The following is a 25,386-nucleotide window of genomic DNA, read 5'->3' as shown; positions in this document are numbered from 1 at the left end:
ACACCTGCCGAACTGACTTAGATATGTAGCCACAATTATATAACAGCAAACTAGACTATGAGGTAGAAATACGAGCAATTTCCAAACGACTGTCGCTAAGAATGAGCAATTCTACTTATGTTCTAGGCCATGTGGTAACCGTCGACAACAGCAACTGACATATCCTCATTTTGCTTTCTATAATTGAATAAATACATCGATGGCGAACTTAATTTTCCAGACTTTAGAAGCCGTAAGACTGGAAACTTTTCAAGTGAAATCCCAAATAATAACATATACGACCCAGTTCTAGACTAAAGACTTGGCTACCGCCCGACACTACCTTTAAAAGAGGATGAATGTCCCTCCCTGTGTTGCTCCCTGTATTTTAGCGATCGAATGTCAAACGTTGAATAAAGGACGACTGCATTATTTCACTGAGGCTTGTAAATGATCTATATCAATGAAGAAATAAACCAAATGCATTTGTTCCATTGTCCCGTAATTAGATACGAAACAGAAGTACTTCAGAATATACATAATTCGCAGCTTAACCTTCAATTCATTGTAAAGCTGCTCCAGGTGTAACCGAATATAAGCAACAAGGTATGACCATGTATATAGAGAACAGTTAAGTGCCACATATGGCCCTCTGAACCTGTGGAGTCTAGTGAGAAGACACAATTATGCCAGCAAGAGACGTCTGAGTGCATACATTTGCAAAAATACTGACAATCAAAGAAATAAGAACAACAAACGCTTTAAATATAAGAAGCCTATGCAATTTTATTGCGACTGAATGTGGTGATAAGTAGTTTAAGAACACTACGTTCAACACAACAATATGACAATGTGTGTTTGTGTATATATAAAAATAGATAAAGTTTTGAGTTTTTATTACAGAAAAACATTCGAGTTTTACGTTCGATACTATCATTAAAGCATTGCTTTAGACGACTGGCTAATAATCGATTTTTTGCCAGCAGAAAGACTGTACTTCACTATGCTCGCTAATTGACGAATGCTCGTATCGGCTATAGGCTTACACAGTTCTTATTGCTGAAGAACGTAGTTGACGTTAATTTTTTGTCAAAAAATATTCAGTTTATAACGGCTGCGGTTGGTCTGATGGCGGCGAAGTGTCTAACCAGAAACAGAAAGTACTGTACATGTTTGCACCAGGCGCGAGACCTGATCATGTGATGTAAACAGCTTACGGATAATTTAAACAACAGATTAGCTGTTACCAAAAGGGTCATTCATCACGAAACATAGAAACGATATATTCATGTTAATAATGGTTAGGCTATTACCTATCACGTGACGTCTAGCGCTCGGGCAGTTTCAAGTGACCCTTGTTTAGCCTCGCATCGCGTGTATTAGTCGCCGCCATGTTGGCTGCCGATCCCCTTGGGACAATTTCGGTTCTTCTACGGCCCAAGATCGAAACACTGAATATGCGTTCTTAGACCCAAGTTCCCGAGCCACGACATTTTCAACTCAGAGATGACCTTTAGGTATCTACTTGACATCGGCTTGATGCAATCATTTACCGTAGCAAACGGCTTCTCATTCGTGTTATACCTTCATGACAAAGACAAGTGTTCACAGAGCGATTAGTACATACATATCTGAACCGAACCTACCGAAAACAGCTGAATATCCCTCTCACCCATTAAGTGTGCTTCAGAGGTGCTATGGCTAGTGTAGTTCATTTATTTATATACGCTTGGCAAATCGAACGGAAATAAATTCGACGACTGCCGTATGGTCTGTGCCCTGGAAAAAATTGTAACAAACTCTAGAAATAACGGACCCATTCACTGACAATGTAATAGATAAAGGTGATTGCTATTTGGACAAATACAATAGGTAAGTCGATGAATGGTTGTCGCGACGGATAATTAACCGTTTGGGTGTTTCTGGACGAAATCAGTGGACCCACACGGATGTTTACATGAAAGGTGTGACAGTATCAAAAATACGTCAAATCAATCTGAGGTGATCTATGGTAAAGAGTTCATCTCACTTTTCCAGCTTTTTCGTTCAATAAGCTTTTTGTGAAACAAATAATACATGGTTGTCTCTTCAAGTTACAGTTTACTACGCATTTGTAATATGGCAAATTCGCAAACACGTTTGACAGTGGTTGAAACTAGAGGATGCAGATGCCGGAAGGTGACCACAAGTGTTACATAGTACGTCTCACACACAAAACCAAAATACTTATTTAAATATTAAACATTGTAAGACCATTGTGTATTGTAAGACCAGTTGTATAACTCAACATTTTTCGGCCTAGCAATTCCGAGCAGTACGAAACTAATTACCATGATTGTATTAAAAACTAGGGAAGCTATGGGTTTTAGCCTTTATCTGCATATTAAAAAAGGTACGCACTAGTTCTTATCTTTGTTTGTATCCAAATATATTAACGTTCCGTAACACTTGACATACCTGGCAAGCTGATTTTTTTTCTATTTTAAGCTGAACACAAATCTCTATAATATATACCTCCGCAAACATCACTCATCAAGTTAAAATTATATCATATCATACACGGAATATTAACTTACCGATGTTGAGTAACAGCCTACATGAAAAAAAAATCATATTCATTATTGTTTAATTTATTTTGTTTTGCATATTGGTGTTAATAATTTTTTCTCGATATAGTCAAAGGGTAATTGAAATTCAATATATATGATTGATGCGCAGCCATTAATAGATATAAACAAGCGTATACCCTGTGTGTATCCTGATAATAAGCAATCGTCTGTAGCAAACGTGTCGCATCTGTTCGTAGTAAAGCAATATTTATCTAATTATAGGCAAATTACGAGACGAACCTGTCAGTGCGTGGATGCGCTTTACAATTTTTCCGGTAGCGGAACACTTGGAAGAAGATAGCGAAGGGACCCAATCTTGACTTATCACCGAGTTGCTGAAACCGTTACAGGACATTTGTTAAGCGATTTACGCAAACCGATATGCATTTGGGAAACTACTTAGATTATTTGTTATTATCATTGGTAGGTTAGCACTACCGAGTATCGTAGCCATTTGGCTCACGTCCAGTGAAGTCCATCGCTAACCTAGTAACGCAAACTTGGAGTCATTTTGGGACCCCAACATAGTGGAAACATTTATATTTTATGGTTTCTTCTACAGTTTCTATATTTATATATAATATCATCTTCAGGGGCTGATAGCTTCTCTGAAAGCCTTTTCTGAGATACAGAACAGCTCACACATGAAGCGATAATGATTTACTTTTTAGACATTAAGTTTCGAGGTAATATTAAACTATATTCCGAACCAAAGCCCAAGCTTAGGAGGGGTCCGGGGTTTAGTGGGGTGAGAGTCCCACAGTACCAGACAAAGGACACACTTGTGAAGTCTGGTCTGCATAATGCATTTGCCCTCAACCTCCTAAAAAAAGACATCAAGTTGCCGTTATCGAAGGAACCTTTTAGAGGAAATTCACGCAAATAAGGTTAAATTATATAAAATTCTATTTCAAATATGCCATATGACGATTGCGGTACTCTGCTTTTCCGAGTAATAAGTTCTTTTCAGTAATAACAACATGGCGGATGGTTTGACTACTAATCGTAAAGCAGTTACAGTTGACATTGTAACATAGATGTCATAAGTCGCGACCAGAACGTGCAGAATAAAATTGAAGAAAGATTTCCACAATGAATATAGTCAAACCTGGCTGTATTATTGATCACAAATCAACGCTGCAGTATATTCCCTTTTAGTGGAATCTTAATGAGCTTGCATAAATGAGGTCCATGAAATAAATCATATCATTAGATTTAACAGAAAAACTATCACAACTGTGTGATATGAAGTGTTTACAAAATAACGTTAACAGGTCAGTTGGTGATCACATAAACGAGTCACAATAATTTTAAAGTGGAAAATGTAGTTTTTGGTGCTTGAGACTTAACACTTGCAAAAATGAAAGGCAGCGTATTTTCCACGCAAATGTTACATTGAAAATAGGTCTTTGTCCTTGCTTACATTATGCAACGTTAGGCCTACTAATGACAAAACGAAAATATTGAACGCGGCTCGTTATGTTTCTTAATCAGAGACCACGAGCATCACACTACGTATATATATTTCTACGGACAACATGTTTGAGGTTGTTGATGATGAAAGAGAACAATACGATTGTGCCAATAAACAAAAAGACAGACTTACTCATTCCTCAGACTTTGGCAAAACTGATAGGGCTGGTAAATTTTTTCATTCCTACACGAATCGTTCGATTCACTGAATTCAGGTTCATCTCACATATCGGTTTCATATGCTTAGAGATCTCTACTATTATCGTACGATATTATTACATATTTTCGTGTCGAAATGGCAAAAATATAGCCGCTTCTAGTAACATTGGAAGACGCTAATACGAGAATGATTTGCCTGCATAATTACGACCGACGATATTACCGCTGACTTCTTTGAAAATACGTCTGCCTACTTTACTGTTATGTGATTTATAAGCAGACGTTCTTCATCTGCATGTGATATTCGGTTTGTGAAAAATCTCGTCGATAGAACCTAGGCATGGCCAGGCGAACTATTCGATTCTTAATATCGGAATATACATATGATATAAAACACGTTTATTTACAAGAACATATTTCACTTCTAAGCATAGATAATTCATATGTTATATATATATATAAATCTGCCGGTGCTTTCCAAAACTTGGCGCTTTTACTACAAGCACAACGGTTTTTTAGATAGAGCACGAATACTGATTTTGGGCACCCTCAAGTTAAGGAGTTCCAATTTTATTAAGGATAAAAACGACTGTAGCACCAAGCACATATGACATCAGTATGGAAAGTAAAATTATAGGTAATTAAATGTCAAATCAGAGTTATCCACATACACACCTGATCATGTTATATTATATAGAGCAACCTTCTTATGAGAAAACATTTAAGCGGAAGATATAAAAAAAAAAGTTCGGAACGGCTGCAATAAGCATACATCGTGAAACGGTTAAGTGTGGCACATAACCGCCGTGTAACTACAATTACCTAAACATACGCATTGCGTGAACTGTCGCAAGAACCCACTACCCCTTCCTTGCTCATGGCAAGTTCGTGAAGCAATGCGGAACAATAACAACACTGGCGTTTGCTGGATAGGATATAGTTGACAATTAAAGAGAAAACTAAATTCTTAGCTTGAAACACTGTTTGAGGACAATACTCTACACAATAGTGGAAAAAAGCTCATTCTTTGAGGAATCAGTGGGTATTGCTGTTTTGTGCATATCGCCACCGGTGTCAGTTGGTAAAGCTTTAGAGGAGTCATGGTGTTTTGTCATAGACGTGCCTAAGGTGTCTGCACAAATCGGTGGTCCTCCTACATCTACGGAGATAAAAGGGACAAGTACGGCTATGGTGGGTCGACTCTGAAGAGAGAATTACAGTAGTAACAAAATTATTCGTCGCTGCTGCAGTTCGTGCATCGATTTCTCGTGCATATACAGCGATGGCTAAAGTGTCATTCATCTCCTTGATGAATACGGCGGTATAAGATTAATCTATAGGAATAGCAACTATTTTATATGTATCATATCTAAACCTATTTTCATTATTAAATTCAATTTATATTGTTGAGCAGAGTGTAAAAAGTGTTTACCTTTTTTATTGCAGAGAGATCTGACAGCTCGTCAGGCGCCATTGTGGATAGAACGTACTTTAGGTTTTCGGAAAAGAGTCCACAATATTGCTTCCCTGAACTAGAGTGATTTTGGTCAAGGTTTGTACCATCTATTGAATCCAAAACGAAAAAAAGACAGAATAACCACTTCAAAGACAGGACGTAAAAAGAGTAATCTGACGATTTTGACGGCTCCGCAAACACTTTTCCATACTTCTTTTGCTTGGTAATACTTAGGTTGTAGTTCAATCTTTCGTAGAAACTGATGTTTTTCGCTTGGAGAGAAGTGGGGCTGCTAGAGGACAATCCCGTTTTACTTGCCTTCATACACTTATATGGGACCTTGATGTGGTTTGTTATGTTATAGGTTTTCTGACTCGAAGCTTATGCTCTTCTAATTTTTGAGAAAGCTCCTACGTGTCTTCATCAGTTTAATTTGAAACCCTTGATTTGCAAAGCCGCGTTCACTTTTGTAGTGCCCATCGAATATAGCAGGAATATTAAGGCCGGTTTTACTATGAACGGGGAAGTAGGCGTACACACTAATAGAATCACTACTCAATATGCACTCCAAATCTTTTGCAGTATGCAGATATGCCACATACTTGACTTTTATGTAACTGAGGGCGTATGGTTTATTTTGCACCAGTTTATTTTGGCCTGAATGATACATTACTAAAACAGGTTAGTACGAAGATGGTGGGCTTGATCTCTAAGGCAGGCTTCCTACCAGGCCTGGAGGAAACATTACACTTAAACGACTACTTACACAGAATTTTCTCGACAGTATTTCACCAACCCAACATTGCTTTTTGTAACTAGTTCTTAGAAAATTCAATAATTTTGTACACTTCAGGTTAAGTTACGATTATATAAGAAAATGCTTCGGGGTTTTCGCTAATCTCACTAATTAGTTCATATATATATAAGGAAGAAAAGTGACTGACTGCCTGGAGAAATTTCATACTATAACACGTGCAACATTAATGATACGTCACAATATGTAAAAATCACTCGTGATGGAAATATATTCGTTAGTAAACGTTTTTTTCAAGACTTGTCATGTTTGCTGCCGGCTGCCAAAGTCTATGTAATTTGGACGATATTTATGCCTTTTCTTTAAAACAATTCATTCAAATGGATCAGCTTCGAAAAAGCCGCTTAATAATTTATATATATATACAAATCGATATACAGGAAGTTTATTGTTTTGTGCTAACTAGTTTTTATTCGAAATACACAGCAGCCTTGTGCACGCCTTTGTTGCCTGTAAGAAGGTAAAATTATCAGACTACTTTATTATTTTTACATTCGTTATCATTGCATCACATATACCTATGTATTCCACGCACATAGTGCTTTTCAACTATTTAGTACCGGTTCCCTTGCTAATAAAAATGTCTATGATTCCCAGTTAGAGCATAATGCTTCCTATGATGTTCTCCTAATGATGGAAACGTGGATTAATGACGACCGTTATAGTGCCGGACTATTTAGACAGCCATCAGGCTGTCTTCTGTAAACACAGGCTCTTCATTATGCCAATGGAGTAGAAATGGCCATTCTAGTCAAATCTGAGTTTTGCCGCGTGATTGGGTAGCTCACATTTTTAAACTTTAATATGATCGCTGTTAATGTCATTATCGTATAATTACGAAACGTACTATAATTTACTCTACAGGCAGGTCTTCTTAACTGTATTTTCAACTGATATCCAATACAGAATGCCAAAGCTTCTTCATGAGTTCAAAAGTTTGGTATCTGTTAATTGTCCTGTAACATTTGAAGGAGATTCGATTTCTTCTGCCTGGTAGACCTCGTCTAACTCTACAGGGTCCAGAAAAGAAGATATACTTTTTTGCACTACTAGCAAATTTTCGCAAATCATCAACACAGCAACTCGTCCCATGGGTAATGTCATCCTATGTTTTGTTTTACTGTCTCAGATGTAAAATCAAACCATATGCCTGTTTACCTTCAAGTAATGATCTGTAAGCCGCAATTTATTGTCAGTTTAGAGCACACAAGCTGGCTAAGGCTTTGTCTCTCAGTGTAACTCTGTCAAAAATCAATATCATATGTTTATCAACATTCTCACATACTTCACCTTTATATCACACTCTTAATCTGCCTGAATAAATTTATCGCTCATGTTATAATTTTTTTCGTGTTTTCTAACGCCTTCAGCTGTTCCTGCTACATAAACAAATTTTAGGATTTACTTTTCGTTTGTAACATTGGGCATTTGCCTTCTACTGGAAGGTCCAGTCGCATTGAATCTTACTGGACCTACTTATCTAGAGTTTCTCCAGCAGACCTATAAAACAACATGGTAAGTCTTTGTCAGCGCAGAAATTTGAACCAGCGACACGCGCATGTCTACTGAGCGTACTCAGCGTTAATCACTCAGATCATGCCAGCCTATCGTGGTATAAGTAAGTTCAAGTCAATTGACGCGCCGACTTCCGATTACAGACTATCTCGCAAATTAACTCATGGATCCGCTAGGCAAAGTAAGCTCTGAGCAAACGAAACCAATGTTGGTGAGTTATAGAGCTTCCTTCGTTATGCAGATAAAAAATTAAAGGTGCGCGATTGAGTGGCTCCTCTAATACAAGATGACAGCGTCGCTATCAGCACGCTTATATAGTCGCCATTTGGTAATGATATTTTGAAAGTGTGCATATTTAGCTAAGCAAACCTAAGCTTAATCAATGCAGACTGATGCATGTCTTACTGACGTGGCTTCATGTCCGATATATTCATTGCAAAAATTCCTAGCATTAAACGCAATTTCAGCTTTGCTTTAGACAATACACTGTCGTTATATCCTTCAGGAAAGCCGCTCTCTCCCTTGCAGTACATTTGTCAGTCATTTACTCACTTGCAGTTTTGATAACAGATAGTTCCCTCACTGTTTTGCGAATATGACTGCTTATAATAAAAATCAATCGGCATAAAAATACAGGCCTGTAGTCCAGAGCCGCATATGATGCCTTATGATGGAAAAAGATAGTCGTCAGTATCCTTTACTACTTTTGGTCGTTAAAGGAACTCTTTGATCCCCGTTAAGATGGCTCTTGGAAAGGGTGGTATAGCAGCACACAACTCGAAATACAATGCTACACCCATGCCCTATGCACGCAATCGATCTGTGCTTCAGCATGTACCTCGTTCCGATTTTTCGCTTGCATTTGGCAGAGTTGGCCATTAGTCTTTTTATGAAGATGGAATTTCTAGGAATTGGTTTCAGGGTGGCTGCTTGGTGCCTAATGGATTGAACTTCCGTGGTTAAGGTTCGTGACTCTGTTTCTACTTGGGCTACCTATCCAGAGTCGGGATCGGCTCCGTGTTCGTATCCAAGCCCTGTCCTCTACGCAATTTTCGTTCAATTCGTGCGTCTCTACCAACATGAAGCTACATACAAAAAGTTTTGTCTTGACTGCATCTGCTCCTTGTGTGATGCAGGTATGCTGGTATGCGCTCTTCAAGAGCTGCCACTGACAATATCGTATACTACTGAGCTCAGCAGGTTATTTGAGGAACAACTGCCTACAAAAATTTAGAGCTACGTTCGTACAAATGAAATTCCGGAATCACATTGAAGATAATGATAAGTTCGCATTCCGCAGCAGTAATTTGATTTTCAAATGTTCTTTGTGTGAAACAAATTTGAGTACTCATGATGATACGACACACTGACGCCACCTTTATAGGCATAATGTATGGATGCCCTTTTACCAAAAAGGCATTGGATTGCCTCAACGTGTATAGAATATATTTGTAAAACTGATTTCTCGAAAATGTCATATTTCTCAAACCCAAATGATCCTTCCTATGAATTATGATGTACGATTTATATCTGTATACTTAATACTACCCATAGACATGGGAAACTTACAGGTCCAAAAAGCAATTTTAAAAGTGACTTTTCAATATGTCCATCTGAGGATGGCGACTCGCTGATGCAGATGTTTTTTTTTTGTTCGGAGTATGGTCCACTACAGAGTACGCAAGAATGGCTATTCCAATTATGTAAAACTAGTTCTTTTTAACTAATGAAGTTTATATTTTAATGTACTGTAAACATATGCCATTGAGAAGTGTGGCCAAAAATATTGCGCGTAAATTGACAAAAATGCTGTAGAAAAAAAAAGGCTACTTTATGGAACATGTTGCAGCTTTCTGTTGAAATTCATTTGCGGCCTCAGTGAAAATGCATGAACGTATGAAGGTTTACAATAGATGATCCTAAGCGGTTCTTTATTTTATGTGCAGCCTTAATAGAGCAAAATATCTATAGGTTATGAAAACGAAGCACCTAGAATACTTATTTACACCTTTGGCATTGGTATGTTTGTATCTAGAATCATTCGCTTACGTAAACAAGCATTTAGTAATAAAAAATAACATGTAAAGATTTCTGAGCTTATTACGCCAAATTCACTTCTATTATAACTGGTATGCCTTAGTATTAATTAATTAATTATAATCATTAAGCTTGTTTATATGTTTTTATCTACAGTTTAGCAGCGGAACATATTTTATGTTTCCACATAATCCTTGATACTACTCCTGGTGTTGTACTTTACTTGTCAATAGGGTCGTGGCTGGATTCGGAAAAACTGCTTTGTTGCGTTATTTTCTTCAATTTTTTTACCCGATTCATTTTATTTATCTTTTTCACAAATCTGTATTCTCATAAATAAGTATTTCGGAAAGACTTGGCTGACTTCTCCGCTCGTACAAGTTTCTGTTTGCTGCTGATTCCACTTACTTGCCGTTCACTTACATTTTTTGTCTTAGGCAATTCATCATTTCCATTTTCTTGGTAGCAGATCTTATTTGTTTCAGCGAATTAAGTGAACAACATACAGCTTGCTATAGCGGTACGCACCCGACAGAAGCCACACACGTGTTGGACATATACATTCTCAATCATTCTCAAGCATGCCCACACAGAAAAGCTGCAAAATGCGAATTATAATAGTGAAGTAGCTCGCAGATTATGCCAATGCCTGCAGGGTACATCGGCAACTCTCAGACCATAAGCAAATGTGCCCCGGTCCACTTTGGCTTTTCAAGCATAAAAATCTATTCTACTGGCTATGAAATTTTCATCGGAGACTTTTCATCGATGTAATCCTGGTGAGCAAAGACGATCAAAAACTATATCGTCGATTTGGAGTTCATTCTGGCCCTCAAATAAAGATATACACAGAGTCTCGGGTCTTTGAAGTTATAAACTGTACCTGATGTTTGCAAGAACTTACGCTCGGCGCCTTATTATTTATGTTAACATCAGCTCCTAAAAGCTTTTGCATTTATGACCAGGAAGTATGGAAGATTGCTAAAGTCCACTAACTATCGTTTAAATGTCAAAAAACACAAACGAATACATTAATTTGAATTCTGACTTTTGTTTCGTCGTATAAAATAAAATCTGAAATCGCAAAGATATACGCCATATTGATTAATGGCAAAGGTACAATTTACGAAGGAATTGATCACAGCTTTTTCGGCGTAGCATTTCTTATTAATGCTGATAAATACAATCAATCAAAAAGCCTGGCTTAAGGCAGACTGGTATTGTTAACTGATTTGAATCTCGATACTATCGATAAAAATGGTTGCGCTCTACGCTTCAGATATGTCAGCTAGTTCAATCCTAACCACATTATGGCAAAATCTGCGTAGAATTTAAGAGTCCCCTATGCGAGTGCTTGCCTGTATGTAATGCAATACTGCTCCAATGCAGTTTTCCAAGAACAAACAAGATTGCGAAATATTTTGATTATTTGAAGATGGTCCTTATTTATTAGGTTCCAGATTTAAGATTTAGAAATCCACCTTCCCGCAATTACTGTAAAGACTTAATCTTTCAACTCCAGGACCTAACCGTTGTTATTGCCAAAATCAAAGAGTTATAAGCCTAAATAGTACAAATTAAAAACTATATTTACAGACGCATACGGTAACTATTCATCTAATGCTAAACACCTGCCACATCCTCCGCTTAGGGTTAGTGCTGTTTCTAGACTGAAGAAATTATGTTTAGAACGGCACTGGATAGCACGGCCAAGTGCTCTTAGGAATCTAAAATGAACAGGATTATACATAGCTAAATTTATAAAGCTGGCCCAAGCTCTATTCTCGGAGTCAACACTGAACGAGCCCTGAGTCGACACGTCGACCGTGTCGACGCATTACATGCTGTAATAAATAACACCACTAAAATACATTAATTGTGAATTTTTGTAATCAGGAAATCACGGGTGGTTATTAAATATAAACAGTTTTTCTAAGGGGATTTATTTTTAGCAGTCAATACACCGAAAGATCTAAAAATAATCTTTTGTGGGACAACTACTTTTACATTGAATGATGTCAACTTCTGCATCTTGTTTCCTTGAGGAATCCTAGTTAGTATATTTTTATTAAAATAGGTAATGTGAAAAATCTTACTTACATCGTATATCTAATTAATAACAATAAAGCATACACCAGACATTTTTTCCATTATTGCAGCAAAGTCGATATTTGTGTTGTCGATGGCCCAGTGTAACTTAGCTGTTGGATTCAGGTGTATCTAATTTTATTCTGTCGTTGATTAATGTCAGTTAGTGACAAATATTGCACACGAAAGCAAGAAAAAACTACTTTTTTAAAGTGAAAAAGCTTACATTATTCTTGGTTGCGTTGGCTTTTTAACTCGAAACGTATTAAACTAATAGCTGTAAGCAAAGAATAAGTTATTTGAAAATATAAAGAAATATTTTTAGTTTTGGTGAATGTTGTTTCCTGGTGTTCTATTCTATATTTACAGCTTAATTAGAGTGAAAGTTAGCAAACCACTCGTTCTAAGCAAACATTTGACATAAGAGGAGGAAGCCAGTAGAAAAGAGCTATTGAAGGCCTCAACTGAGGATGAAATATCGCTTTCACGAACGATTGGAGAACCGGTGATTACATTATAAACGCAGGTCTAAATAATTAAAACTGCGTAAAGACATAATTCCATGACCGAACCCACGCAAGCGCATTCGATATATTACCAAGCTATATTTTCTTTTGGCAAAGAGTGTTAAACAGCAATTATCATTATAGCCTACATAAGCATTCTGGCCTTTTTATGCTATAACTTATTTTTTTATTGCGATCAGATTGCGAGCATATTTATTTTTCTGCGCACACATTAGAGCCACTATTGCGGGTCTATAAACTACAGGTGATTGTATAATATAAAAGTACAAAGGCAAAGAAGTTTTCATGTATTTAGTCTATAAAGTTATCCGCGGGTCGCGCAGGGTTGATACATAAAATGAGAATATCTGAATCCAGCACATATTTTTCGACAAAATGCAAATCTGATCTCATCTGTCTGCTTTTCTATTTTTGTTTATTTACACAATTTGGTAAACAATCGCACCAAATTACGCAATAAAGAGCGTTTGTTTTCAACTAATCAAACCTTTATGATGGCCGGAAACAGGACCACATTTTTGTTGGTTGTTTCTCTTTTCACTTGCGAAGCACGTCGAATGTCAGGCAGCAGCATTACCATTGTTGCACTCACAGATCACAGCGCACCATCCGTTTAGCACATCCAAATTTCACTCCGTCCTGGTGCTATTATCCTGAATCACAAATCAGAGCGATGCACTTCGAGCAGTACCAAAAAAGTACGATTAAATAATTTCAAGCTTTTCCTAAATTTTCACTTAATTTTCATGCAGACACTTACACGATTCTGAATTCTTCCCCTCCCAACCCAACTTTTGCAACCAATTAACGAATTAATCAGAACTCCGCAACTGACCAGTGGGCAATAATCGATTCGTTAAGAACAACATATTTGCATAACCCATTGTCTTTATTAACTACCATCGTTATTACTGTTACTATTGTTAATCATAATTCCAACTTTATTTACTAAATACATGCAGACAAATAGAATAGTCAGATCCAAAGCAGCAAATATATATTTCCTCAGAGGAGGTCTTGCCTCTGTGTCCGATCATCCAGAGCTTTACATCAAAGCTATAATTATAAGATTAATACATTACAAAATGGCAAACTGATTAGCAGACTTCATGTATGCTTAATTGGTTCCGAAAAATCACATTGACATCTGCAGTAAATCACAGGGTTAAATTTAATGTTCGCTGCAGTTTAGTCCACTCCTCCCACGATGTGTATAATGTGTGTGTGAATTGCGAGGAGAGATATCCCCTTTCCTTAAAATAGAAACAGACAGGACTAACACAGAATAAATATAGGGCAGGACGTAAACAATCGATACAACGAGCTCCATAGAACGTGTGTGGTATTTTTGGGTGCACGGAAAGCTACAACAAATCAAGTGGTGGTGCCCTAGTTTTACTGTTTTCAACATTCTTTTGAATGAACTACCCATTAATGAAATTACCTTAAGCCCCATTTTCCATGCAGAGAGATGTTTGATCGGCCGGATTAAATAAGCTAACCAGATGCGCTGAAAAGAACTTATAACACGAAATAGGTGTAGCTTAGTTTCAAAGTTCTACAATAGACCGAGCGTCGATTTTTGCTGCTGCAGTTGTTTGCCCAATTTTTATATTGGGTCAAAAAAGTATTAACCATTTTTAAGCTAGAACTGAAGCAAATATTTTTTTTTATATATTTTAAAAGGGTATTACCAAATTAAATATGCACCCATTTTGATCTATGACCTTCTGCTATTCGTAACGCCATAATCTCATCATAATAAAGCCCTGTCATTTCCAAGTAAGAAACTGTGACGAAAACGTTTTCCCATTTGTATCCCTCCAGTAAAGTTCATTAAAACGAATCTTCAGCGACCGAAACAGCCAATAATTTGATAATACAAGATCCGGACTATGTGACGAATGCATTGAAAAGTCCGATTTAAATTCTATCAATTTTTGCCGGATAGCTATGTAGTCAGATACCGTAAAAACAAGAAGAATAATAGTAAAAGACGGTTCACATTTTGTCCACCAATTTAGGTTATTTTTTATCAGTGCCCTGTTGTAATCTTGTTAGTCGTTGGTAGTAAAGGTCTGAACCAACAGTTTTGCCAAGCGGTAGCAACTTGTAATACACGATTCCTTTTCAATTCAATGGCATCACCTTTTTTGGGGTCAGCTTGGACTTTCGAGCACATTTCTTATTTTTTGTACATTCGCACATTATTGTTGAGTCTGATATTTTTTGGCTTCAAAAGTAATTTCGTTACGTTTCTGTAGGGTATCGGAGACGACAATCGAATCGAGTAAATTTGTTTGCGTGAGTTCGTATAACATCCATATATCCTGCACCTCTTTTTTTATAGCCCGGTTCATTCAAATGGTTCAAAAGTGTTTAGTGGTAAATGTTTACTTCGTTGGCAGTGTCATGATTACTTACTTTTGGTCGGTCTTGCTCAACTTTTACAACGATTTCATCCCCGTCTTTCATAATTGGTCGATCAACACGAGGGACATTTTTCACGTCGAAATATACAGATGAAAAGCAACCCAACCGTCTTTAAGCTGTTTCGTCTGGTAACGCATCTTGAGTTGAGTAGGAACTTTTTTACGGGTCTCTTTTGTGCTTTTATCGTAATAAAATAGTAAGTAATACTTTTTTTAATAGTAAGTATTACTTACTATTTTATTACAAATGCCGGGTAGACCCAACTCAAGGTATATGTATATATATACATATAAATTGGTAAATATAGTGCTCTTTGCAAAAATTGATTTTTAAGGTCGTTTTAGTCTGAATAAAAACATTCGAACAAATTTAGCACATCGTATATTGCCAGATACCACTTTTCAAACGACACCCATCAACCCATGCGACTTTGAAGCTATATGGCTAGAAAAACGGCCACTTTTTCTTAGCGGCAATTTAATATTCATTTACGCTCGTCCTCGATCGATACCATCTCGTCTTTAGAATCGGTAGTGTTCGGAAATCAGTAGGGAAACTGCTGGAGACTAAACCACCTTGTATGTCAAAGGAGTTGCCAAACCAAACCAAAAAAACATCGTATTTTTGCAAGCCCGCTCCTATTTTTTAAAAGCTTGCTTGACCTCCAGTGGAAGATGAGCAATGTGACCGTGTAGTGTCATGTGTATGTATTTGTTACAGATGTTTTCATTCTACAATAGACGAGTTTAGCAGTGCTTATATATTAAGGTAAGGTTCCTTCGTCAAAGTGGCGTGTTATCCGTCAATCATTCAAATATAAATATTTTATTCTTCCTCTGAAAATTTTGTTGGATAAAGCAGTATATCAACAACATGCAATTATCGTCAGTTCCTACTAGATGAATATCTTAAAGGTCTTATCATTTCTTTATTTCTATAGTTAAAAAACGGATTAAATGCAAATTAAAAATAATGTATTAATTTCGTTAAACCGTGTATGCTATTGAAAAGGTCGATAAACGTTGTTTGAAAAAGCACTAAACTTCGGTCAGTTGAGGTGCATCTCGTTTTAAATAATATAGGTATTTTATAACGTTCATAAAATAGCCCTTTTATGACCAGCGAAATAAATATTATAGTTCGGCTTATTACATTTCGTAGCTAGTTTGCGGCAAACCCAATATGCCCTGCTTAAATAAAGAAAGAAACTTTTTAACTCTTATATATGTGAGAAGTTGATTGTACTCATAAAGACCCTTCATAGCACGGGTGCTATGAATGCGTCGTCTACATTTTAAAAACAAAGTGTGTTCACGATTTTTGTTTCTTGGTGGTCCCAAAGGATCAGTTATCTGAACTTACAGTTTGATAAGCGGATTTACAAATTTCTACATACTATTTGGTTCATTAAGTTTTTATTCACGATATAAGCAATTTATTCGATTTGAAGTTAGATTTGAAGTTAGGGTGTGTATTTATTGATATCTAAACTGTAAAAAGATTATAATTATTGTTTTCAACTATCAATCTTCATAAGTATAATATATTTTAATCAGCGACGAGTAAAGCTGAAGAATATTCCTAATTTCATTGTCGAGGAAGGCTTAATTATACTATCTAGAGAACGTAAGCAAGTGTCAGCTGTAATGTAAGCGCTTTTGAGTTATTTACAGACCGACTGATTTTAGTAATCAAACTAATATAAAATTGATTTTTTTGCCAGTCTATTTACGTATTACACTATTGTTTCTGCTGTAAAGGGATGTATAAAAATATAATTCATTTAGAATTAATAATTAAATATATTTCTATATATATATTAAATATATATAAAATAAGGTGATCCAAGACCTTCTTGTTCCGTATCAACTGTACGAATCTCGACGATATAGATAGATGGTGATAACTGACCTTTGGCGATCCCATGCCCAGTCGAACTGCCTAATTGGATTAGTGGCCTAGGTTGGGTTTTGCTGGGCATTGTTCTCCGTATGCTGCCGACGAGAGTTATTTTTTTCCTATTAAGATACTAGTATTATCTCGCTATTAAATTTTCGCCGGACACAAAAACTGAAACTTCGCTCTATTAATCCTTTTAGTTACCGGAGACATGTGAAAAAGTACAGGATAACCTTTTTTTTTACATATGCAGAAAACTATAGCGTTTTTGTGATAAAGTCGTATTAGAAGAGTTTTGTCAAATATTTACATGTTTTTTTTTGACAATCAAGCAAATTTCACGATATTCATAGAGTTATATTGTAAGATCTCGAGTGGTTTCTAAAACAATTATTTTTTACTTCTGTAGGATCACCATAATCAGGTTTATGTTATAGCTCGAAATAATACTTTGAATGAAAAAATTACAAGTGGCTAGTATAATCTGCTTTACTGCGCTTTTCTGAAAGTACATTTTATTGAGCTAACATGTTTAAACGTATGGGGTGAGCATCATCATGCGTGAATATGTGCTAATAACATTTGCTCGTGTATAGTGGCGGAACAAAGGCTTCGTTGTATCGGGGATGAAATTGAACCTTGTCGAGGCACCATTGCCCTCTGAATGGTTGAGTTCAAATTTTGTGTCGTCAAGCAGCAAAGGGTCACTGTGACAAACGCTACTATCGACATATTTTTCTTTAACGCTAAGCTAGAACCTCCCAGCGCTAACACTTCCGCAAAAATCCTCATTCCGGGCACGATCGAAACCGTTTCTACATAGCGATATTATATTTTCAGGTTACGGTAAGAGGAGGCAATGTTGTTGACGCTGGTCTAGGTAACTTCAGACCGAATGGATAATAATTACGCAAGATATTTGAAAAACGTTTGAGTCCTAGTCAGGTATGCAAGCAAAGACCTGACTGTAACTCAGCCCACGTCGTTATACTATTGTGATATGTCAAAAAACATTTAGGACAAATGTATGTATGATCAAATAAAGCAAGCATATATATAGAAATAAAATACTAAAAAGCTAAGCCAATAGCTCCTCATATAGAAAAAGCCAGCTCCTTGTTATTGTCGATTTGGCGTTTAGACGCATAGGATTTTTCGGCGGTCCTTTGATGTGGCTGTTTCCGTTTTTAAGGCTGCAAAGAGAAATTCAAATACGGCTTCATTGTTGGTAGTTAGCTAGTTTACTATCCGCCGTTTGTGTGTGATCTGTAAATATCAGGTTAACGCATAAAACGAATTATAAGTCGATTTTTAGTTTAATGAAAGTCATTTAGCTAAACAACAAATATTAAAAAAAGTGGTAAACCTAACGAGTACTGGCCACTGCCTCTTGGATATACAGGGCCTATGACTGTATTTCGAAATCATGAATTTCAAATGAAAAATTGGGATGATACCGACCCGAAGACACCCATAGTAGCTTACTGGGTAACGTACTTGCTTGTTAGGCTGTTTTAGGTTCGAACTCATAAAGTATAGAGACCTCGTTTTGTGCTGGGAGCAAGCCGTCTAATAGAACGCCTAACTGCGATACAAAATGTAGACGTAGATTAATATAGGCTTTTGAGAAAGCTGCGACTAATTCTTATTAAATAACTCTCTCTTCACCGTATACAAGTGAAACTATATATACATGTATTGCCCGTATTTTCAGTGGGAAATTGGTTAGCCAATTTAAATGGAGTAAATGTATAGAATTCCCTTCTAATTTGTCTTGTAATACATCGCTTCGCAGACATCGGAGGCAACGTCACGGTTCAGAACCTTGATTCAATATACGGGGAGCAGTCGCTCAGAGTGAGGCGCGGTGAAGAAGACTGCCAGATTACAGGCCATTTCGGCAACTCTTGATTTCAATAAAATACCGGGCTGTGCAAACGGCAAAATATATACCTTCTCATTTAGAGCCTGAATTCGACATGAGATTGTGTTTATCGCACAACAAAGAATTACAATGGACGTACAAACGGGAGAAAGCATCTTTGAATGGTATACAAAAGTACACAAACGCTGGAGAGGTAAAAGAGAATGGAGATAGTAAAAAGAACCAAATTATTCATGTTCCACCCGCTAATATTTACGTTTGAACAAAATATGTAAGATCAATTGAAGACTCGTTAAAGTTGGATACCCTTTTTGAAGAAACATTACAGGAACGCGTAAAACGAGCTCAACTTTTGAAATACGTTACAGTAGTGGATATTAACTGTATATATGAAATTATATATATAGTTGGAAATTATATATTTGGTCCAACCCATATCCAGTTAGTATGCATTAATCAAGAGTCCGATTTTTCAGGGACGAGTACACTCATTCTGCCTAAGTTTTATTTATTTATATTGGGTGATGCCAACAACTCTGAACACAATGAGCAGCAATGGACCGCGACATATTTTCAAGGTTTAAAGGCTCTAAGACATTACGTCTCTCTAAAAGTGACGCAGCAGATGCAAGCATTATAAGCAAAGTAGTTCCAATAATGGTCAATGGATCCGAAAAAAATTTTGTGATACCAAACATCACTGTGAAAGTTTGGCCAAAGCTATTAGATGACCAGCTACGCACATGAAAAGCAACATGTAACTAGAAAGCTGCTTAATCGGATTTAAAAATGATGACCTCAGCCCCCTGAGTATTTTTGCTTAACTGGGCTTGTACTTGCATCGATCATTATTTGATACAGACAACGTCTGTTACGGTGTCCAGGAGAAGAGCCTTCAGTCTAAAAGCGATTTTCGCACATCTGCCAATATTGTAAGTGAAAATGACTTCAATGGTATCGGTCTCACACCATACTTTTGATACCGTGGTGGTACCTATTAGCGTAACAAGAAATTTCAAATATATTAATAACCGATGATCTATGCTTAAGCGCACTATCTTATGTTTGCGTCCAAAAACTGCCAGAGGCCCTTCTCAACCCACGCCGAAAAGAGTTATGTTTCGTGTTGTATTTACCTGCTTCTTTTTTTATTTTTTACCTCTGTCAGTTTTTTCAAAGACATAGTATTAGGTTCATACAAAAATATCTATTTTCTACCTAACACTGATTGAGAACTCCTGCGTCTGTGAATAGCATAGTCATCGGCATTGTATAACATAAATTACACCTTTACGTGCTCGTCGTATTGCTTTGCAAAACATGGGCCTTCGCTCTCGGCCAGATGGCGCCATTTGTATGATCAAATCTGTGACAATTAGTTCGTTTCTGCGTGTAGATTCTTCTACACATACGTTGCAGTACAGTTGTTATTTTTAAACTTTTTTTTGAACGTTTAGTACGCCCACGACCATCTTTTTTGTTTGGCTCCACTAGCTTTTTCATTGAAGACTAACGCATGCTTAAAAGCACTTTCAGCTATATTTAATAATTACATGATATTTATGCGGTAGAAGTGAGTCTTAAAAAGACTTTTTTCGTACAGTCGAAACATTGTAATAATGTCTGAAGGTAAGACCACTCTGGCTATCCTAGGAAACGTCTATACATTTCCGACAACGAAAGGAAAGCTTTGGCTTATGTTTTTTGTGGCAGCTGGGCTAATTCTGAAGTGAGGTGTAGTCAAAATAAAAAAAATTATCATATCATTGTTAAATATAATAAAGTTTCTACTATATCACGTCAAGTTGTAGAGTAAGAAAACCCTATGGGTAGTACAGAATTATGCAAAAACACTGAGCAAAGTATTTGCAAGGAAACGAACAAATATAGAAACTAATTTATGTCAAGCAGCGCAGGGACTCATAGCACAGTACATACAGTGCTGTACTATAGTACGCATAAAATGCTAAATTTGTCTGCCTCATTTGCAAGTAAAAAATTTGTCATTAATTACCATGCAGGCAAATGTGGCATTAAAGTAGTATATTTAGACATGGTCGGTGTGAGTATATTCTAAAAGATGGCGTCGTCACAAAAACATTTGCATGAGGCGCTTGAAATACCATTTTATGCCTATAATTCTTGGAAATTTGCACGTTGCAAATTTCCGTCCTAACTGATTTCCTAGCACCGAAATTCGAAATCACTTGGCTAACTCAAGCACATTAGATGCTGAATAAAATTCATATGGCGTTTTAATTTTCAAAAAACGTACAATCAAGTAATGTAGACTGCCCTGAAAAGCAAAAGTCTTTTAGCTAGTAGGCTTGGAACGCACTTTGGCACTATGCGCAATGGATTTGATTTTGAACGGGAAAAAAGACAAAAAACCGATTCGAGAGGTGGTTTTTGGTGAAGAAACTTCGTTCGTCTTTTCTGCACTTCTGCCCGCTTGCTGACTTGGCTAGACTCGTTACTGTAGAGGACCCTTTTCCTCTCTTTATATATATACAAAGATGCTGTGTGGCATAACCCTATCTGTCGATGTCCCAAGCAACGACAGCGACTAGAATGCGAAGGAATCGAGCCCGGACGTGATCCTAGGTTTGTACCGTCCTGTAAATGTGGATCTATTTGTATGATAAAAAGTGAGAAATAAAGATAGAAAAACCAAAGGAGTAAAGAACAGACCCTAAGTGGGGATAGAATGGGGAACGGTACAGTGTAGTAGAAGTTCGTTAACGCTGTGCCAGCCAAGCAATGGGTAAATGGCATCGGTCGGTGCCAGTTTGCCGCGAAAATAAGTCGCCGTTGGATATATCTCCCACATTTTATCTCCTCAATTGATTTTTATACATTCAACGTTATACAGATGCTAGGATAAGGACTGACACAGTGCGGCCGAACGCCCTGTGAAGAAGGAGGTTCACTTATGCATGGCTAAACGATGATAATTCGACGAACAACGAGTACGAGCAAAAGAAGGTGTATACAAATGGGCGTTAGCAGCATGATAAACAATGCCCGACAAAGGGAAAGGAAACAAGGACGTGTGCTGATTAGTCGCATCCTATCTTGATTTTAATCAGATATATATATATATATATATATATATATCTATGTGTCACGTTTTATGCGTCATAAAAAAATATGTATATAAAACCTTTATATTTCTTTTTTTTTGTTTATTTAAAAGTGATCGTCTACAGAAGCAAAGACCTGCAGACTTATGATTGGATATGTCGATTTTTTAGTGGAACAATAATTCCCGTTAGAAAGCGGTAAGTTTGCGTGAACTAAACTCACACTTTAGAAAAAATGTAAATAAAGTTTCGTGCGCACAAAAGGGATACGTATGAAGAGTTGTTCCTATAGACGGGTAAAAATGCTGTCAATGGAACATAGAAAATTCTAAAGATTATCGCAGAAAGCTGAAGGAGTGCGGCATTTAGTTATACATCGTTGCTTGATCGTTTTTATTTCTATTGACTATGTTATGGCTACGTTATTTTTACTTAGTCTACGACAAACCAGCAACTTTATTCTGCTTTCGTTATCTTCCACCGCCTCATAAAAACAACGACGTGAAGTAAGCAATGTTTTTGAGCCGTTGAAAAAGGCTTCTCTAATTTCAACGCAGCCCTATAAACTTCACAAGTTCTGAAATGTATTCGAACATTCCGGGACAGGTGCAATAGGCCAAGGTAGAGGCAGGCCGTGGCCTTTCGGGACAACGTTGAAAAAGTAAACTGAGCTGTCTGGTTGAAAAAACCTCCGAAGTCCTTAGGGAAGCGTTGAAGACTGGTTCGCATCTTCCAAAATATAGATGGCACTATTCATTTTGAGTCAGTTGAGTAAGGTGAGCTAGAATGGTGTTGACCACATGGGTCATTTATATACAATTGGAAATATTTGTATCCAATAACTTATTAAAGGTTGCCGTTTGGCAGCTGGTGAGGTCGAAAAACGAATTTGAACAGAGCTCATTTCTAGCTTAAAAATCTCATAGGACGTATGCTGAAAAGAGGTAACTCTTCTCTAATAATTTAACCCTGAAGTAAACCTGAACCTTTCTTCTAAGAGACTTTTTGAAAAACCGGTGCAGCTGACTGCGCTTTCGGCTTGGGCTGGCCTGTTTTCTGGTATAACTAATACTGAGCTCATTGGATTTTGCGTTTAGTGGCACGTAAAGTTTTTACTGTACATTTTCAAGATTTAAGTTTAGTTTTATTGCAATCTTAGGAGAACCGTACTGCGATTTTATGCCGATGGGACAATCTAAAATAAAAACACTATGGACAACTTCGAATAAAATTAGTGTAGATCCGACTATGAATCTCAGACCGTTACGATCATTCCTGAATACAATATCGAATTATAGAAGCTTTCTTTAAATTGTAAAACGGGGTCTAGCTCTTCGAGTGCACCCGATTAACTTCACTGAAAATACAATTATAAATGTAGTGATTCGCTAGCTTAACGATATCGATCCAGATACTTATTGTTCCTGACCCTGATGATTTCGCCCACTGCTTCGCGCACCGTCACCAATAGTGAGAGTTGCCGTTGGGACGTTGAAATAATGCGACTCAATTATGGCTAGTAGATGGCACAATTATCATTCACGCTCGTTACGAGCACAAAAGATAATAAAGGAAAAATTGGCTGCGAGCTGTACGGTATACAAAATGAGTGCCTTAAGCACTGACTGTCCTTCTTCTTTGTCGAATCAACTTCTAGGCCTGGTTTACCCAGTACGTTTCAGTGCTTGCTCTGGACCGAGCAAGACCTTTGTTAGTTCCTGCATATGATTGCAAGGATCCAGAGTAGTATTCTATTCTGTTAGTGGTTAATGAAACGTCAGTGTCGTGTGAAGCTAATCGCGTTTTGGTTTTGAATTTAGGCAATAATCAATTTAATAAATCTGAAAATCAATAGAGCCCCCTTTTGTAGCTTAGTCGTATGCAGGACTGCCTAGTGCCGTCCAATTTGCATCGGGTGTGAAAAAATGCCTAAGCTCTGTACCTGGAAGTTTTTTTTGCAAGGATTTTGGAGAAAATTGCTATTGTGCAATGCCTTTATCAACGTTTAATTTAGCTATGCCCAGAGGTTCCTCAAAGCTAGTTGTGGCATGCGTTCGAAAGTATGGAAGCAATAGTCGGGATGTTTAGGTGCAAGTTCGACCACTAGCGCGGACCACGGCATTAAAAAAAAGACCCGTTTCCGGCTTTTCGGAAACGATAGTAGTCAACCTAATTGCTCTAAATATTAAAGCCAGCTAACGTTGACGTCCTTATAACGCTACGCTTGATATTTAGGCAGCTCAAACGTTCAGTTGCCTACCAATTTATGCCCCGTCTGTCAGGCGCCTGCGCAGCAGTAAGAGTTGTTCTTCTAATGATGACAACGTCAGTTCATCTTCATTTTGATTTAAGTGGCAAAACTGGGCATTCTATGAAGGATAAGTTGGTTCATAGTCATTGCAACATTGTAATAATAATACTAATAAAATTCATTTTACCGCAATTAACTGCAATGTGCAAGGATTTTTTTATATCTTTATAACGTTCAAATAAATGGCGAATGAAACTAAATCAGTACAGACAAAGAGACTATCCTATAGTGACAAGATGGTTATGTAAATAATTATCACAATTGATTATCTGACCGCAACAATGTATCGTTAATTTTATAAGGAACGTTTGTCTTATGCCCTATAGTTAGTTCAACCCCAGATTGAAAATTATTATTCTCACTATTATCGATTTTGATAATGTTTGTTGCTGCACTCCATTTGACCATGTTATACTCACAGATTTTATTTTACTCTGCTAAAGGTGACCTTCGAAGAAAAAGGTGCTAGTATTTGGTCGGAAAGGAGAAAGCATTAAAGCTATGAAGAGTTTTCAAAACATCAGCAAGTACTAAGATAGTTTCCAGCGGGTATCCGTCACTCGTCACGATTAGGGCGAGCAGGCAAAATTAGTCTTGAGAAAAATAGTTCCTTGAAATATTATTGGTTTTAGGTAGGGATGATTCAAAAACTGGAAAAATGAGAATTTTCCTTAGTGCTTTTTTTAAGGTGAATGCTATAAGATATTAGTAGGATGGTTTGATAAAATGTGAAGATTCGAGTCATTCGTGAGAATACATGAGAAGATTATTCCAGCACAGCAGACAGTGAGCCCTAGCTCTTACCAATCTCGGTCCATTGTCGTCTGCTTCCTGCTAGTAGTATAGAGATCGACGGTTCTCTCCGTACAGCGACTCGGAAGCTAAGATCTGCAGCAGTACTAGAGTGTCCGTCTTCCCTTCTTTTGGGCGGTTCATTCATCCATGCGCGTGTGGCTGAAGAAAACAGGCGCAAAGAAGCTGAGAAGGGCTGGGCCATCTGGCCACGCGAGGCTCAAGGTACAAGAGGCAACGGCAGTTCTATCCGGCTTACAAAAGCCAGGTTGCCAAAGAGTCGACAAAGCCGTCGTACGTACGTAGAGCAAAACGTAGCTGATAGA

The 25,386-nt window shown here is 37.2% G+C and overlaps 1 protein-coding gene and 2 long non-coding RNA genes across 10 annotated transcripts in view; 1 reads left to right on the top strand and 2 right to left on the bottom strand.

Moving 5' to 3' along the window:
* LOC111262492 (zinc finger X-chromosomal protein) overlaps positions 1-13,980 on the bottom strand; it is a 20,216-nt gene extending 6,236 nt beyond the window's left edge. Inside the window, exons 1-4 of one of the 8 annotated variants that reach the window (XM_022836800.2) lie at positions 13,145-13,936; positions 2,829-2,923; positions 2,556-2,572; positions 740-1,563 (exon numbers count right to left, since the gene is read on the bottom strand). In XM_022836800.2, coding sequence (XP_022692535.1) covers positions 1,529-1,563; positions 2,556-2,572; positions 2,829-2,923; positions 13,145-13,237 — 240 coding nt within the window. In that variant the 5' untranslated portion in view covers positions 13,238-13,936 and the 3' untranslated portion in view covers positions 740-1,528. Of the gene's footprint in view, positions 1-739; positions 1,564-2,555; positions 2,573-2,828; positions 5,502-5,652; positions 5,735-13,144 lie in introns of those variants that run through there. The other 7 variants (XM_086969153.1, XM_086969154.1, XM_086969155.1 and 4 more) reach the window with 7 other exon arrangements.
* On the top strand, positions 1,559-18,937 carry LOC111262493 (uncharacterized). The gene is made up of 4 exons (XR_002681641.2): positions 1,559-1,851; positions 5,667-5,772; positions 17,830-18,014; positions 18,785-18,937. It is a non-coding gene; the product is annotated as an uncharacterized LOC111262493 (long non-coding RNA).
* LOC111262494 (uncharacterized) lies at positions 17,465-25,386 on the bottom strand. Its single transcript, XR_002681642.2, has 2 exons — positions 25,073-25,386; positions 17,465-18,182 (listed from the first exon to the last, which is right to left on the bottom strand). It is a non-coding gene; the product is annotated as an uncharacterized LOC111262494 (long non-coding RNA).

This window comes from Varroa jacobsoni, unplaced genomic scaffold (assembly GCF_002532875.2).
Source record: "Varroa jacobsoni isolate VJ856 unplaced genomic scaffold, vjacob_1.0 scaffold_669, whole genome shotgun sequence".
Lineage (NCBI taxonomy): Eukaryota > Metazoa > Arthropoda > Arachnida > Mesostigmata > Varroidae > Varroa > Varroa jacobsoni.
The sequence above is the reverse complement of the archived record's forward strand: the minus strand, read 5'-3'. Positions and strand labels throughout refer to the sequence as shown.